The 18,727-nt window shown below is 44.4% G+C and overlaps 1 protein-coding gene across 3 annotated transcripts in view; it reads right to left on the minus strand.

The window, feature by feature from the left end:
- Positions 1-294: 294 nt before the first annotated feature.
- The window catches only part of CDADC1 (cytidine and dCMP deaminase domain containing 1), a 42,995-nt gene continuing 24,562 nt past the window's right edge, over positions 295-18,727 (minus strand). For all 3 annotated transcript variants that reach the window (XM_068267267.1, XM_068267269.1, XM_068267268.1), the window contains exons 6-9: positions 10,282-10,457; positions 5,866-6,055; positions 4,077-4,128; positions 295-523 (exon numbers count right to left, since the gene is read on the minus strand). In XM_068267267.1, the coding sequence (XP_068123368.1) occupies positions 450-523; positions 4,077-4,128; positions 5,866-6,055; positions 10,282-10,457 (492 nt within the window). In that variant the 3' untranslated portion in view covers positions 295-449. The remainder of the gene's footprint in view (positions 524-4,076; positions 4,129-5,865; positions 6,056-10,281; positions 10,458-18,727) is intronic.

Consider the following 18,727-nt stretch of genomic DNA (forward strand, 5'->3'; position numbering starts at 1 on the left):
TAACTAACTGAATGCTGTTCTAGTAAAAAATAATAATAATAATGGTGGTAGTATATAATATGCTGTAAATAATTTTTAGAGCAAAGAAATGCTGGGTTTCATTCCGCTTTAAGCTACCAGTCATAGAAAAGCACAGACCCCACCCACTGTGCATCAGGCACCCAGGATTACCCTGACCCCGTTATTCTGATCTATACAAGACACGGGGGTCTGCGAGGCTTTCCATACTATAACATTTGCACACTAAAATTTGTCAGGTTCCCTCCAGGCTGTACCAGAGTAAAGCCAAATCAGTTTATATAAAGTAATCAAATATAATTATTAAAATAAATAATAAATCACTGTACATCTTAAAATAGATTTTTTTTTCTTTCCACTCTGCAATAAATAAAATATTTTCTAAAAGAGCTAAAAATATAAAACATTTTGCGGTGAAATCTCTGCATGGCTTATGAGCTTTCCCCGAAACACATCCTCTTATTCTTAAAGCTTAAATCCTCTTCCTCATTTCTCAGAAGGCCATCTACAAAACAAACAAGAGAAAACAGAAACGTTAGTTCAAGTCTGGAGCAGAAAATTCAGGGGGAATTTTGATGAATTAAAGGAAGTCTGTAATGAAAGGAATATAGAAGCTGCCATCTTTATTCTAATTTAAAGGGACTCTGAGCACCTCTCATGGGCATGCCTTTAAGCCAGACGACTTCCAAAAAAGTCGTGCTATGACCACTCTGGAGAAACCTCTTGCAATAGCCATGCGTGTCACTTCCTCTTTCTGCTTCATTCAGTGATGCACTTCTCTAACAGAGAAGACAGGGGTGAGACGGAAGTTATAACCTAGCCAAGATGGCAGCCGTGATTTTAAAATTGAATGAAAACTATTTGGAGTAGAACGGTGATTCAGGCATCAAATGAAAGAGGAGAGCACACGCTACAGAAAGGTATGCATCTTTACGTACTTTGCAGTACTGGTTGGAGTCTTAAAGGCATGCCCATGAGTGGTGCTCGGAGTCCCTTTAAAAATAGCACTTGCCTGGCTGTCATGCTGATCTTTGTACTTGTTGTCTGAGTCACCCACTTGCAACAAGCAGGCAGCCAATAGAATGAGAATGATTTGCATACCTGTTCTGGTTCAGCGATTCAGGAAGCATTATAGGTAGAGGAACCACATGATAGTCACGCAAGAAGTATTTTCAACTGCCAATAATGAAACTTTCTGTAATTCGCTTAGCTGAGGCTACCTTGAGGCCCCTTTCACACTCGGCCACTTTCTTTGCGTTGCGTTACCTTTCTGCACGCAGGGTAATGCAAAAGCAATGAAAGCCTATGAGGCCAAGTACCATTGGACTTCTGCAGCGACTAAATGCATCCAAGTCAATGGGCGAGTCAGAAACTTTAAATACTTAGGTAGCGGCACTCATGTGCAGAATACGATGGGGAAGCCGGGAATCACAGTGATGTACTTCCTGTCCAGCAGTGAGTACATCACTGGAGGAGGGGCAGCAAAGGGTGTGCGAAGGGGGGGGGGGGGGGCGCAGCACAATGCATAGAACCCTGCCAGCATACTCTGTTGCAGGGTCATATGGATTGATCGATTTTCTGGTGATGCGATGCAAGGAAGCGGAGCATCACACTGCAACACTCCTCTCCAGTGTAAAACTGGCCTCAAAGTACACCTAAATGATAAAGGCTGCCATATTTATTACAATACCAGTTGTCTGGCAGTCCTGCTGATCTATTTGGCTGCAGTAGTGTCTGAATCACAAGCATGAAGCTAATCCAGTCAATCCATGAAGCGAACACTTGATCTGCTTGCTTTCTCAGGGTCTATGACTAAGGCACCGTTCACACTGTGTCAGTCATGTCGCAATGGAAAATATCATTTCATCACAATGTGATGCAATTATAGTCCTATGGGACTATCACAGTGATTGCGGTGCGGTGGGTTCAGTCGGGATAACTCACAGCATGCAATGCATTTACAGGGCAGCATATGCGTTCACAGTGACATTGAGGCATACTGCCACTCCAAAATCCATCCTGCACTCTCTACATCAGTGTTTATTATGGCATGTACCCCTTTATAAATGACTACCCCAGCCAAGTAACCCCAGTTGTGGTTAACTTGATCAGGTACCCCTTGATGCCTGTATATTTGTTAGCAAAACTCCTTTAAGTACATCTGAAGAGATATAAAAAAAACAAAAAGCGAATACTTAACTAAGGAGAGGGAAGGTTCTGGGTCCTATAGAGCTTTCCCTCCTCCTCATGGTTCCCTCGTTCCCCTGCAAGGCTTCTCCATTCAAAGCTTCGGAAGTCTTCAGGAGCCCGACTCCTCCCAAAGAAAGGTGGCTCTATACTGCACATACACGAGTTTGTGAGAGAGGGCGTTCGCACATGCGAAGCACAGAGCTGAAGCCTTCCAAAGCCCAGCCAAAGTGGTAGAGAGGAATGATGTACGACCCATCGATCATTAACTGCTAACGGGGAGCCTGTGAGGAGAAAGAGAAGGCTCTATAGGAAACAGAGCCCTTCCTCTCCTTAGGTAGGTATCTGTTTTTTGTTTTTAAAATAGCTTCAGACTCCCTTTAATTGTGTATGGATGCTTTACAAACAATGCTCTTGCTTAACTTTTATATTTATTGAGATTATTTCTATTTGATTTATCTTTTATCTAATCTCAAAACTTACCATAATGGATTGACTATGACCAATTCAAATACCCCCTTGAAACTTCCTTAATAAGTACCCCAGAGATACATGTACCAGGTGTCAAGAATCTAGGCTCTATGAATGTCAGTAACATGTCTCTTCATTTATACATAGGAACATAGGCTATCATGGTCAGTAATTTACTGAAAATGAGGCTTTAGGTACGTACACAAGTCCAGCTTTTTCAAACAACTTGTTGACCAACTTGTCGTTTGAACGACAAGTTGGACGTGTGTACGCACTGTTGAGCGACTGATAACAGCCGGTTTGCCCGATCCGCTCAGCTTGATCTGTTGGACCAACTGTCCTTCAAACGACTGTTAGGCCCTTACATGCGTACAAACGACTTTTAGTAGTTTGTACAACTAATAGATGTTCAAACAACAAATCGTTTGATCAGTCATATAATCGAGTCCATTGTTTTATCCAGTCCATTATCCATTATCAAATTGGTTAAATGACATGTAAATTAGGTAAATTAGCACATCAGCCGCTTTGTTGGTCAGTGTGTACATGACGTCTGAACGACTTGTTGTTTGCACTACTTGTTGTTTGCACTACAAGTCATTCAAACAACAAGTCGGACGACAAGTTTAGTTAACAGGTTCTCAAAACATTTGGAGAGTTTGAAATAAGCATCTATGAACTTTATAGGAAGTTTTATGACATGCGTATGTAGCATAAGACAACCTATTATTATTATTTATTGTATTTATAAAGCGCCAACATCTTACGCAGCGCTGGACAATAAATATATACAATGATACAAGGATGACATACATAGGGTTATACACATAGAACAAAGTTATGCATACAAATTGTACAAAATACATGATCATGCAATATGGGCTGGTTAGGTAGGCCCAGTAATACAAGTACAGGCTGTCATAGGACAGGAGCACATGATCCTGTAGATTACACTAGGGAGTGGAGGACCCTGCCAGAGGCTTACAATCTAAAGGGAGGGGTGGAAACACTAGGGGGGGCTGTTAAATATTCCTTAGAGAGTTACTGTGTGGTAGGAGGTGGGTAGGCCGTCATAAAGAGGTGGGTTTTGAGGGCTTGCTTAAATGTGTTAAAAGAGGGAGCAAGTCTGATGGGTGGTGGAAGGGCATTCCAGAGGGTGGGGGCAGCTCTTGAAAAATCCTGCAGGCGGGCATGGGAGTGTGAAATGCGCCGGGTTGTGAGGCGAAGGTCGTTGGAGGAACGGAGGGGACAACCTGGTGTATACTTGTGAACAAGCTCCGAGATGTAGGTAGGGCATGTTTTGTGCACAGATTTATACGCCAGGCATAGAATCTTGAAACCTATGGCATGCTCAGTATTTCTTGAAACCTATGGCATGCTCAGTATTTCTTTATACTCACTTTCTGCGGTGGACGGATCACTAGAATTAGAAGAACAAGGATTTTGCTGCCACTGTTGAAAAAAATAAAAATGCAATGAGATGAGAATCCAAAACCTCAGTTAAAAGACAGCTGTAAACAACTTAAAGTAGTTCACCGTACAACAAATAGTTACCAAATAATGAAACATTTTAGTAATAAAATTAAATATTCCTGATTTTATCATAGTTCTTAAAGGTAAATATGGCACTGAGACATTCACTAACACAATTTTCATCTTTGGTATGGCTTTTCCAGAGAAATTTATTTTTGGAAAAGTTGGCTAGGTGAACCAGGCTCTCCCTAACTCATGTGAGTGATGATGAGATGAGGAAAAAGTAAGGACGAGAACAACAGATCTGGTCTGTCCAATAAAACAACACTTCTTTGCAACAGAAAAAGGAATTACAGGTGAGTACCAATGTGGGCGAGTACAAAGTGGGTGAGTACTGATGTGGTTGCTGTTCAGGGCAGTTTGCTATGACAACTCACTGTGCTGGAAACACTACTCCACCATGGCAGTTGCGTAATGCATACCTCCAAACTTTTTGAGATAAGAAAGAGGGACACTTAAGTCAGGCCCATGCCACGCCTCTAATCACACCCCCGGCTCACCCTTAATCTCACTTCCGGGACAACTCTAGTTACGCATACCATAAAGCCATCTAAGAAAAATATGTTGTGTTACAATTCAAACCACGCTGGTCTTTTCTATCCTGGTTCATTTTCCTTCATATTAACATTTGAAAATAAGAAATACATATCAATTTAAAGGATTAAAATAAAGTTTGGAGTCAATTAAACACATCCCCTCCCAAAAAAATACATATATTTACATAGATCTGTAAATCAGAGGGACAAATGAGGAAGGAAGATGGACAGAGGGACTGGGTACCCAAACAGGGTCTGTCCCTCCAAAAGAGGGACAATTGGGAGCTATGCGTAATGCGTGGCAACACACAAAATGCTTCCTGGGAGGGTACAGCCAAAGTACAATAAATCTAAACACAGTAAAGAATGATTTAGGAAAAGTAGTGTTACAGAAGCATCTGAAAAAAAGCAGAAAAAGATGGTGTAACAGAAGTCACAAGTTTCATGTTTTTAAAGGCTAGGGCCCACTAGAAATAGCAAAACACTAGTGTATTTGTATTTCAGAATAATTTTAACACTAAACAAGTGCATTCCAGAGTGATTTGGGCCTTGCATAATTTCGAGGGCTGTGGAGTCAGAGTCGAGGAGTCTGAGCCATTTTGGGTACCCGGAGTCGGAAATTTTATAAACTGAGGAGTTGGATGATTTTGTACAAAGGCCCATACACACGTCGGATCTTTTTAAACGATGGGTCGTCTGGACGTCAAATCGGGCGTGTGTACAGTCCGTCATTCAGCTGATAAGACTGGTCTTGAGCGATCCGCCTGGGTGTGTGTGTGTGTTTGGGGGGAGGGGGGGAGGGAGAGGTAAAGGGAACCTTAACTGAGAGGGATATGGATGTTTCCTTTTAAACAATACCATTTGCCTAGTAGTCCTGCTGATCTCTTTGGTAGCAGTAGTGGCTGAATCACACGCCTGAAACAAGCATACAGCTAATCCAGTCTGACTTCAGTCAGAGCACCTGATATGCATGCTTGTTCAGGGGCTGTGGCTAAAAGAATTAGAGACACAGGATCAGCAGGAGAGTCAGGCAACTGGTATAATTTTAAAATGAAAAATCCATATCCTTCTCAGTTTAGGTTCCCTTTAAAGCCACAAGCCCACTTTAATAGTTACTTACTATAAATTTATTGACCCCCTTGAGTTCAGCAAACTTCACATATGAAATGTCTGCCTTCTTTTTTCCTATGTCCACATCGCCAACAAAGATGTTCTTTATTCCGGAGCCCTTAATTAGCGGAACACATTCATCACATGGGCATTTTGTCACAAAGATCATGCTCTTCTCATCCGGTTTAATCTTACGACATCTGAAAAGGATGCAGAAATATCTCCAATTACACAATAAAACGAGCTGTAATAGGAAATCATAAACATGGACAGTAAGAAATAAGGCCTCTTGCACTCTACATGCGATTCCGAATTTTTATACGATCCGATTTTTGAATCAGATTAAAAAACATAGCAGCATGCAGTACTATTTTTAATAGGAATAAAAAAATCGGATCGTATAAAAAAAAAAAAAATCGGAATCACATGTAGTGTGCAAGAGGCCTGAAGCTTATTCTGCCTTTGTAGAAATATAAAAGTAAATCCCCATATTATACTAGGCTAAGGAGGCCAATTCATTGGAGTAGGCAACAATATTCCAAGAACTGTTTCCTGAAGAAAAACATTTAAAGGGAACCGGAGATAGGGTTGTGGGTATATTTATACTTACCTGGGGCTTCCTGCAGCCCCATTAGGTGCATGGGGTCCCCTGCTGTGCTCTCCAGCTGCTCTGTTCTCTAGTAAATACCCCAAGTAATCCGGCCAGTGGTGTGCCTCTGTGCATGCGCGGTCCAGCCGCACACGCACCAGAGCTGCGTTCCTGTGCCTGGGAGCATTCTGCACCTGCGCAGTACTACTACTGCGCAGGGGCAGAACGCTGAGCAAAGGGGGCTGCACATGCGCAGAGGAGCACGGCTGGCTGGATTACTGGGGAGATTTACTAGAGAACAGAGAGGACGGCGAGGGACCCCACCCACCTAATGGGGCTGGAGGAAGCCCCAGGTAAGTATAAATACACCCACAATGCTCATCTCAGGAACCTGAGGCGAAAATAAACTGATGAGATAAACAGTTAAATCTGTCCTCCTACTCCTAAAAAAATGACTTTTTTTTGGCATCCTATGGTTTTATTTTATATGTAAAGATTTACTAAGTAGTTTGAATGTTTTATTGTCTCTGTTCAATGGCAGTCTATTAAAGAAAACCTGTAATAAAAAAAAAAACCCTGTGGGGGATACGTACCTCAGGAGGGGGAAGACTCTGGATCTTAATGAGGCTTCCCCCGTCCGCTCGGCAATCCAGCGTTGCGATCCCCCAAACAGCGGCAAGGTAAATATTTACCTACCGCGATCCTGCGCAGGCACAGTAGCAGCTCTTCGTTTGGGCTAAGGCGGAAATAGCCAAGCCCGATCGTATCTGCTCTACTGCGCTGGTGGAAGTCCTTGTCAGGATTTGTCGAGGAGGTTTCAGGGGAGCCAGTGCTGGATTCTCCCAAGCTACAGAGGAACGGGGAAGCCTCATTGGGAACCGAGGTAAGTATCCCCCGGAGGGTTTTGTTTTTTTACAGGGTCTTTTTAAGAGTACCAGGCCCATATGCAATTAACTATTTCTCCTAGGTGATAATTTTTCTACTTTTTAAAATAACTTTTCAGTTCTAAGGTACTAAAGAGAAGAGGAAAGGGTACTTTAAAAGTCATTTGAAGTATTTTTTTTTGCTTGCTGGTTGTTTAAAGAGGAGCTGTTAGGTATAGGGTCTCAGAGAAAAAAACACACATATCAGTAGCTAAATATAGGCTCTACTTACATTACATATGCATTTCACTGTCCACGTTTGGATTTCACAGAATCTTTATATAGTATTTGCAGAGAATGATGCTCCTGACAGCTCATGGCAGGTTCCATGTTTGTCTGTCTCCTATGAAGCCAATTGTGATGTCATATCCTCCCTGCTTCCTGATGATTCCGACTCACAAAAAAGATCCTAATGGACAACACTACTGTGCAGTGAATATTAATTAGCCATGTGGCTAGGAACAATAGCGGACTCATGCAGTATACTCTGAAGATGTGCCCTGTGATTTTTCAGTGCTGTGAGTTTAGGCTGCTGCTGTTAGAAGCTGCTGTAACATGAGCCTGTGAAGCAGCCTTAGGGCGTGATAGGGAAATGAAGGGGATGACCCAAGGTAGTGCACTGGGGAGAAGCAGCCCCAGAATGCTTTGCAGTATCTGTTATGCGTCCTGCCGGCCTCCTTACAGAGCTTGGGAATAACAGCCTTGCTGCTCAGCACACATCACAGTAAGGGCTCGTTTCCACTAGTGTGGCGTGCGTCTCGTAGACGCACGCCGTCACTGAGCGGGTGGGCGGGATCGCAGGCGAATCCCATGAGCCGTGCCATGCACGGCTATGGGAATCGCAGCCTCCGCTGCAAATTCTGTAGGGGGTTCCGGCCGAATCGCTACTGCAAGCGATTCGGCCGGCGGCGCCTTTATCCCCTATGGCAGAGTTTCCCCGCGCGATTTGCTTGCGGGGAAACTCTGCGGGTTCGCGACCGTTTCCGCGAGAGTGGAAACGGGCCCTAAGAGAGATTTTTAACTTCAGTATTGCCTTTTTGGCTTCCTTATAAACAGTTTAACACAGGAGAATAGAGGTTTAAATTAGCTTTTGCAGCCTGACAGTTACTCTTTAACCACTTCACAACTGAGGGACCCCTTGAGCACCAGAGCAATTTTCACCTTTCAGCGCTCCTTCCATCCATTCGTCTGTAACTTTATCATTACTTATCACAATGAAATGAAATATATCTTGTTTTTTTCGCCACCAATTAGGCTGGGTCATTATGCCAAGAATTATTTTATACTAATAATGTGTTTTAATGGAAAAATAAGAAAAAATGTGGGAAAAAAAGTATTATTTTTCAGTTTTCTGCCTTTATAGTTTTTAAATAATGCTTGCTACTGTAATTAAAACCCATGAAATGTATTTGCTCATTTGTCCTGGTTATAAAATCGTTTAAATTATGTCCCTATCACAATGTTTGGCGCCAATATTTTTTGGGGAAATAAAGGTGCATTTTTTTAAGTTTTGTGCCTATCCCTAATTACAAGCCCATAGTTCATAAAGTAACAGTGTTATACCCTCTTGACATAAATATTTAAAAAGTTCAGTCCCTAAGGTAACTATTAATGTATTTTTTTTATTGTAATTTTTTTTTTTAATTACAAAAAAAAAAAATTTGGGGAGTGTGGAAGGTAATGAGTTAATTTTTAATGTATAACTAATGTATTTGTATATTAAAAATGCTTTAGGGTGTGGTTTTACTATTTGGCCACAAGATGGCCACAGTAAGTTTTTGTTTATGCGACCTGCAAGCATACAGGAAGTACGCTTGCAGGAAGTTCAGGGTGGCTGGGAAACGTGGTTTTTTTCACAATGATCGCGCTGCTTCTCGTAGAAGCAGCTGATCATTGCGGGGGGCTTGGATCAACGAACAGAAAAGGTTTTTCCCGTTCATTAATCTCCAGGCGAGCGGGCGGCGGCGTGCTCGAGCACGGGGGTGCGTGGACGAGCGAGCGGGAGCGCGGACAGCGGCGGGAGCGGCGTTAGGTGCGGATTTCTCCATCCCTTGGTGGTAACAGGGTGGAAAAAGGGACGGAGAAATCCGCACCGCTGGGGGTAGGTGGTTAAAGGACATTTTATTGTCAAGGTGTGAAGATATCACCTGAGAGAAAACTCAGGAGAAAAAGTTCATTGCATTGTTGCATGAACTACTGATCTTTATCTATCTCCCCAATTCCTCCACCCCTCAGAAGTTGTATTCTGCCAGAAAAACCTTTATGGCTGTAATTTGCTTATAAGTGAGGTTTACTACTTTCCTGACAAGGCAGAGAAGTCACCACTTTCAGGCAGCAAAACAAAAACAGCCTGGTTATTAATGTTTTGCACTGTACATACATGTTTATCTCATCATGTTACATAACGTCTCAGGTACACTTTAACCTCCTTAGCGGTAATCCCGAGTCAGGCTCGGGATGGAAATCCGCAGCTCAGAGCAGTAATCCCGTGCCTGAGCGAGTTTATGGAGTAGAATGGATAAAATGCACACAAGATCTGAAGATTTTGCCCTGGCCAAGATTCAAATCTAGGACTCAGTAATACAACACAGTGTGAGTGCTGTCCACCATAGCACAGTTCTGCTCATCGCTATCCTCACAGGACACAGGTTTTCTTGCCTGAAGTGACAAAAAAAGGCCAGAAACAGCCCTGCTTGTTTGTGTTTGTGTAGAAGCTCCCTGATCAGCCAATGTTAAATACATTACTTCTAAATGACTTAGCATGCACAAAGGTAACTTTCTGCACCACAGATTAAATGTGCTAGGGGCGAAAAATGTTAGATAGGCCCCAGCACGGTATCATTTTCCATAGGCCTGAATACCTCATAGCATGCACGTTCACAGATCATACCTCTGGCTGCTTCAAAACACAGACCTGAATGTTATTGCGTTCTGCTCTGCGTGTACAATGTACCGAAACTTCCGGATTTCTCTGTCTTGCTGCTTATCGTCCATGTGAGGAAAATCAGCATATTCTGAACCGACGGGAAATGCATTATATCCACAGCCTAGAAAATACAGGGATCCTGTCCCGTCACAATCCCAGGAGCTCTAGAAATACACAGGGAACATTAAACTTCTCAATGGCACATATCACATTCTGGTAAAGCACTCAATATTGCATAATAATGCATTAAAGTGAACCAGAGATATAGGAAGCAAAAGGATTTATACTTACCAGGAGCTTCTTCCAGTCCTTATAGTCTGTCCACTCCCTCAATGTCCTCATGATCCCCTCCATTGTGCCATTGTCTACCCCGGAAAGGTTTGTGCCTAAGCTCAGTCACAGACTACTGCACATGCCCGATGTGCAGTGACCTGCAACCCAGCTGGATCATAGACTTCACAGCAGCACAGTGGGTCGGCCCAGGAGGACATCAAGGGAGCTGACAGACAACAGGGGGTTGGAAAAAGCTCCAGGTAAGTAAAAATCCTTTTACGCCCTTCATCTCAGGATTACTTTAAGGCTGCTTACACACTAAGACGTTACAGGCGCACGTTAAGACACAATTTCAATCCAAGCCAAGTGGGTGGATACTACTGGGCCTAATGCCCGGAACGGTTGAGCCCTGGCATGTATTCTACTTAGTGTTTCCTTGGGAACAATGCCAGGGTCACCAAGAGTCCAGACACAGGAGAAGGGATTCCAAGCCAATTTCTCTCAGGAGTGGGACGGGTGAAGTGTCTGTGTCTGAATTATTGGCTGAGCATTCTTATGTAAATCATAGACATTAGGCGATTGTTTAGTTATACATCTAATTGCCTTGCCTTTCCCTCTGTGCAAAAATGGCTCCGTATTTTTGTGCAGCTGCAGGCCGACTATGCGACTGCACAGTGCGGCCGGTGACACTACACAGACAGACAGGAGCACGGCCGTGAAGAAGGTGGTCCCGGTGAGCATTGGTGGGTCATCCACAGTGCTTAGACACTAACTACAAAGCACTCAATAGACCAAACAAGGCTTGACTTATGAGCACCATAGGTTTTTTTTTTCACAAAGAACCTCCCCATAATAGAGGTGTGTAATAAAGTGTGCTGTGGGGGAAAAGGGGTGGTGGTATGGGGTGAGCCTCACTACTAACGTACAGTGAACTGGTACTTCCATATCCAGATGGACAGTCAATTACTGGCCAATAAACCAGACCTAGTAGTTGCAGATAAGGACCAGAAGACAACAGCGGTGAGATGTAGTAGAGCTCAGCACCATCAGGCTAGAGATGTTAGAGAAGTACCAGGTCCTATAAGAGGACCTGGAGAAGATATGGAAAGTACAGTTTCTGGTAGTGGTAGAAGCATGCAGGGTGGTGTCTCCTAAGCTGGAGGAGTGGCTCCACCAGATCCAAGGGATAACATTATAGCTCTTAGCCCAGAGGAGTGCAGTGCTAGACACTAGCTATAACATGAAGTACTGAATAGCACTCTTGCCTTGCAGTGCTACAGTTCCAGGCTAGAATCTTGTCTAGGACACGGTTTACATGGAGACATGTATGTTTTCCCCATGTTTGTCTGGGTTTCCTCCAGTATCCTTCCACACCTACAAATTGTACTATCAAGTTAATTCATTCCTCAGGACTATTGTAGGGACATCAGGCTATGACTATTATATGAATTAGATTGTGAGCTCCTCTGAGGGACATTTAGTAATGTAATTATGCGCTCTGGAAAGCGCTACAGTATATGTGAGCCATGTATGCTCTATGTTTTCCATGATAATATTCCCCCCATTGGGGTGGCAATTCCTTCTGCACTGTTTGCAAAACGTGACTTTTAGTTCAATAAAACTCTTTTGAAACTACATAAATGCATAATAATAATAATAGCACCTTAGCGGCCAACTTTCAATATGTTGTGTAGATTTATATTTATCTCTCTTGGAGAAATATAGCTGCAGCACATATTGTGGTAACTATAATACAATAGTCAAGGTCTAAAAAATTGCAATGCACATAGAACATAATGACTAAGGGAATAAAGACTGTAACAATACAGAGGTCATCAACAGAAATATACAGACAGTGAACTTTGTGATGAGGACTAAAACCTTCCTGATAAATAGCAGCTGAGATATGTAGACTTTAATCAGGAATGTTTATGCTGCGTGCAAGTATGTTTAATGGTAGCTTACTGTCAAGGAACAGTGGATGGCTAGGACAGAAAACTCTCTTATAGCTTCGTTTCAAGCACAAATGTTTTCTTAGGCCTGTGAAGGCCTAAGGCATACAAGTCAAACTCCGGCCCGCAGGCCAAATCTGGCCCTCAGAGCCATTAAATTTAGCCCCCCCAAGTGGTTTCCCCACTTTGCTTATGTTTGGCCCACTCTAGACCACCAGGAAAGCTATATTGGAGGTGAAGCCCTAGAACAGCAGGGAAGCCACATGGGGGAGGTAAGGGGGAAGCAATAGACACCAGGAAACTGTACAAGAGAGGGAGGGAGGGAGGACCACTAGACACCAGGGAACTGTATAGGGTAGGAAGGAGGGCTACTAGACACCAGGAAACTGTATAAGGGAGGGATTAGGGCCACTAGACACCAGCAAACTGTATAGGGGAGGGAGGAGGGCCACTAGACACTGGAAGAGGAGCCATTAAACACCCGGGAATTTTATAAGGGAGGGAGGTGGCCACTACAAACGGAGGTTTCGTCCCACTTTGTATTTGAGTTTGATATATCTGGACTAAAAGGTACAGAGACCAATCATTTGTAGAATGGTCACTTCCTGGACCACAGACTGTCTGAGCTGTAAGCAGTAATTTTCTCAGAGAGAGTCAGACTTTGGGCCTGGTTTTCTACTAGGCGATATTTCACATCAAGCGCCAATAAAATGCCTTATAACCCACTAGCAACCAAGAAAAATACTCAAAATCATTTAACAGTATGTTTGTATCTACTTTTTGGTACTTTTTGCAATTACACAGCACTGAAAAGTTATTTTAAACAAAAGCTAAAGGTTGTCTACTGGGAAAAAAAAAAAAAAAACGTGGGAGGAAAAGTGAATTGTATCAGGCCCTTTGTCTTCCCCCTTGAACGAAAATGATGATACTGCCCAACTGGCAGCCCCAAAAGAGCCTGAAATGTACTCAAGCAAAAACCATAAACATTTGGCATGTTATCAAAATTATAGAGGATTTTTACTGTTGTAGCATCATTTACACAAAAAAGAGTAAAGGTGGCCATACATGGTACAATTTTTTCATACAATCTTACCATTTCTATGTAGTATAAGGGTAAATTAAATGAATATACTGAAAGGATAATTTAGGCAGTTCCCTTATACTACATAGAATTGGTAAGATTGGATGAAAATAAATTGTACCATGTATGGCCACCATTACATTTTCAACAGTGTTATCTAGAATTGGGAGGCACCTATGTCATTTCCCGTCAAAAATGACTTGATGGTTGAATAAAAGTAACTTTAAGTCAAAATTTGCCAGTGGTATGAATAATTATTGGCAACACTGTACATCTAGAATTTAGACAGCTTTAAAATGGATGAGACAGCCTGTACTGAATGCATTTTCTGACCCGCATCTCCCTGACCAGGCAGCAACTCTAAAAAATCTACTTACATCTATTTTCACTTCATTCAGCACAAGATGAACTGTGACTGCTCCTGTACATGGCACTAGAGGGTTGGGCAGTGAATATGTGGGCATAAAGATAAAATACAACCATTTTACAAGGGCTATAATTCAGTATTAGTTGTGTTAAAGTGAATGTTTACCGTTAAAAAATAGAAAAAGTCAGATACTCACCTAAGGAGAGGGAAGGCTCGGTCCTAATGAGCCTTCCCTCTCCTGTCCCGGTGCCCGGTCCCGCGCAGGATCCCCCGTGGCAGTATTCAACCAGTTCGGTCAAATACTGCCACTTCCACATGCCGAAGGGAGCTTTCGGAAGTCTTCGGGAGCACTCGGGCTCCCGATGACGCAGCCGCTCCATACTACGCATGCGCAAGCGCCCTCTATGACGCGCTCGCGCGTACGTAGTATGGAGCGGCCCGTCTTCGGAAGCCCGAGTGCTCCCGAAGACCTCCGGAGTCCCTGCGGCGGCGGACGCGAACGGGGGAGCCAGCGCAGCACCGAGGGCACCGGGAGAGGAGAGGGAAGGCTCATTAGGACCGAGCCTTCCCTCTCCTTAGGTGAGTATCTGACTTTTTCTTTTTTTAAACGGTACCCATTGGCTTTAAGCTAAACATTAGCAGCTAATGATTTTCTAGTGAAGAAATACTGTAGACACTGTAACCATAAGCAAGCAAGAGCAAGCTGCAGCAGGAAATAACATTATTGTTTTGATATGTTTTTTCCAGCATGCCCTGTTACCAATGAGAAATCTGCAGATATCAGTAATACCTGTACACACACTAGAAGAGGCACCTAAAATGATCCTGAATATTTGTATCAGAATCTTCTAAAAATGACTTGGGTCTGTACATCAAGTAATTGACAATCTACCCTACAGAAAAAAATGATGAGAAAAATCCAACTCCCAATTTTGTTTTATCAAATAAAATGGGAAATTCAGATTTCTCGAACGAATGAAGAAAATAAAAAAAACTTTTGCTTTTTCGTTGCCTCAAAATCGGATCATTTTATTGTATGGTATGTGGCCACCTTAAAGGGAACCTGAAGTGAGATGTATATGAACATACCTCCCAACTTTGAGATGAGAAAGAGGGACACTTAAAAGGGAAGGTTCAGGGACGCCTTAAAAAAAATAAAAATCCATATCCACTTACCTGGGGCTTCCTCCAGCCCGTGGCAGGCAGGAGGTGCTCTCGCCGCCGCTCCAGAGGCTCCCGGTCGTCTTCGGTGGCCGACCCGACCTGGCCAGGCCGGCTGCCAGGTTGGGCTCTTCTGCGCTCCAAGGACGGGCTCTTCTGCGTCCCACGCGGGCGCGCTGACGTCATCGGACGTCCTCCGGGCTGTACTGCGCAGGCGCAGTAGTTCTGCGCATGCGCAGTACAGCCCGGTGGACGTCCGATGACGTCAGCGCGCCCGCGTGGGACGCAGATGAGCCCGTCCTTGGAGCGCAGAAGAGCCCGACCTGGCAGCCGGCCTGGCCAGGTCGGGTCGGCCACCGAAGACGACCGGGAGCCTCTGGAGCGGCGGCGAGAGCACCTCCTGCCTGCCACAGGCTGGAGGAAGCCCCAGGTAAGTGGTTATGGATTTTTATTTTTTTCAAGGTGTCCCTGAACCTTCCCTTTAAGCCATGCCTCTGCCACACCCCTGGTCATGCCCCCATCACACCCCCTAGTCACGCATACCATAAAGATTTCATAAGAAAAATATTTTGTTTTATAATTGAAACCACACTAGTCCTTTCTATCCTGGTTCATTTTCCATCATATTAACATTTTAAAATTAGTAATATATCAATTTAAAGGATGGGAATAAAGTTTAGAGTCAAACACATTTTTAGTAGAGAAATATATATATATATATATATATATATATATATATATATATATATATATATATTTACACAGAAAGAGGGACGAAGTCCTGAAAGAGGCACAAATGAGGAAGAAAGAGGGACAGAAGGACAGGGCTCCCAAAGAGGGGAGCTATGGCAATGTATTTGGATCATTTATGACAGGAGGGCACAGACCTTACAGCACTGTTGCCGGAGGGAAGACCATCATGATAGAAGATAGCAGTCCTCTGTAACATGAGCCTGTGTGCCCAGCTTCTGCCCGTGCCTTATCTTCCAGCAGGTGTCTGCAGCCAGTGTCCATCCCTTCGGAGATTGTGCAGAGAGGGGGGAGGAAGGTCAGAGGGCACCACTGCTAGAGCGTGACAGCCAGGCAGAGGACCCCACATTAGTTAGGAGCAGACAGTGAGGAGGACAGAACTCAACAGGAGATGTATGGGGAAGCAGGCACCACTTTGCAAAAGAGCAGAGCAAATCACCCGGGCTTTGTAACTGACGTCATTGCTCACTTCTGTGTAGGAAGTCCCGCGGTGACTGCTCTGTTCTCTATAATCGCTCTGCCGCTCTCCATCCTGACTTCCCTCAGCCCGGGACACAGGCAGGCAATCGCAGGAGGCAGGATCAAGCCTCCTAAAGCGGGAGAATCCCGACGAAATCGGTGCGGTTGGGGAGTATGTATGAAGGCTGCCATTTTTATTTCCTCTTAAACAATACCAGTTACAGTTAGGCAACCCTGCTGATCTATTTGGCTGCAGTAGCATCTGAATAACACCTGAAACAAGCATGCAGCTAATCTTGTCAGATCTGACAATAATGTCAGAAACACCTGATCTGCTGCATGCTTGTTCAGGGTCTATGGCTAAAAGCATTAAAGGCAGAGGATCAGCAGGGCTGCCAGGCAACTGGTATTGCTTAAAAGGAAATAAATACGGCAACCTCCATATCCCTGTCATTACAGTTGTTCTTTAAGTGTGGAGATTTGCACATACACACCGTCCCTCATGTGACTATGTTGGGCCTAGCAAGTGGTTGATCAGGCAGCATGGGTGAAGCTAGGGGGAGGAGCAATGAGCACATAGCCAGGAAGTGTGGAGATGTGTCAGTCTGGCCATGTACTGGGGTATAGCGGTTTGGGGTCAGGTTTACTTTCAAGCCTAACTAAATCCAAAATAGGCCTAGGCAACTTCTCACAGCATTCATGTTAATTAGTGCAAATGTTAAATATTAACATTTTAAAGCTGAAAATCCCAAACCATGCACCTATATACAGACGGAACTCCAGTGAACATTTTAGTGTTGGCAGGTAATGTAGCTGCTGCATGGTTTTTGGCAGTTGGAAACAGCTGTAAACAGCTATTTCCCACAATGCAACAAGGTTCACAGACAGGAAACTGCCAAAAGTTCAAACTTTCTTGTGGGAGGGGTTTCACCACAATATCAGTCATACAGAGCCCCTGATGGTCTGTTGTGAAAAGGAATAGATATTTCATGTAAAAGGGGGTATCAGCTACTGATTGGGATAAAGTTCAATTCTTGGTCGGAGTTTCTCCTTAAGAACTCTCTCGTCTCTAGCGCCCTCTTATCATAACTTTGCAGGTTTACACACTGAAGGTTTTATTTCCTCATGCAGACACATGGTTTCTTACTGTAATGCAGGGATTTGGGGAAATGTATTCTGGCATACACTGTACTTTCTACTTTGCATATCACAAGGTTATGTTTGACTGAAGCCACATACACATGCCTGACTAAAGTTGGCTGAGGCTGCCGATAATGACCGCCTCAGCCAGCAATCAGGCCTGTGCACGGCACCCGACGACTCAGCCCACGAGCGATCTGTCGAACGGATGTACCCAACCCAAGAGACACTGTTCCCCCTGCCTATCCCATTGTTCTCACCATGTGACGTCATGCATGCGCCGCTCGTTGCCCCTCCGTCGTCCAATTGCCCCTGCATAGCGACACAGTGCGGGGCTCAGTGATGTCACCCAAGGGGATCAGGTGCCGATTCCCCACAGGCGACATCAGTTGACAGTGTGTATGAGTTCTGATGCACCAGCTGAATCCTGAGAGGGCAGGGAGCACACTGTACTGCACGCATGGGCGTAGCAATCACCCCTGCAACCCCTGGCCCAGAGGCTTTGGGGGCCCCTCCTCCTCCCCAACCGCAAGTGCAGCCAATTAGCAAAGAAACTTCCCCATTCGCTCACAGACGGCGAGTGCCGGAGCATGTGTAATTATTTCCTGCTTCCAGAGGCTGCTTCACAGCAGAACACTATTTGCTGCCATTCGTCGGCTCCCAATCAAGTGACCCGCATGGGCTTCGAGGACCAAGGGGGCCCCATGCTATCATTTTTGCAGGGGGCCCTATTAAGTATAATTAAAGGGAACCAGAGATGAACAGAGTACAAAAAATGAAAAAGCTTTTATACATACCTGGGGCTTCCTCCAGCCCCATAAGCCTGGATCGCTCCCACGCCGCCGTCCTCCGCTGCCTCTATCGCCGGTACCGAGTCCCGTCACTTACGGCGGATGCGGCCAATTTTCCGCATACACAGGGGCTCCCTCCATACCCTTACGCATGCGGCTGCGTAGTGTGGAGCCGCACGCGTACGGATATGGAGGGAGCACCTGTGATGCGGAAAATTGGCCGCAAGCTTCCGCCGACTGGCCGAAAGTACGGGACCCGGTTCCGGCGGATACAGGCAGCGGAAGAAGGCGGTGTGGGAGCGATCCAGGCTTATGGGGCTGGAGGAAGCCCCAGGTATGTATAAAAGCTTTACCCCCGAACATCTCTGGTTCTCTTTAAGACCCTGACTGCAGTAGCAAAAACTAAACATGACCCCCAACACTAACCTGCAGCATTACAGATACTTAAATAGTCTCTGAA

This window comes from Hyperolius riggenbachi, chromosome 2 (genome assembly GCF_040937935.1).
Source record: "Hyperolius riggenbachi isolate aHypRig1 chromosome 2, aHypRig1.pri, whole genome shotgun sequence".
In the NCBI taxonomy this organism is placed as follows: Eukaryota; Metazoa; Chordata; class Amphibia; order Anura; family Hyperoliidae; genus Hyperolius; species Hyperolius riggenbachi.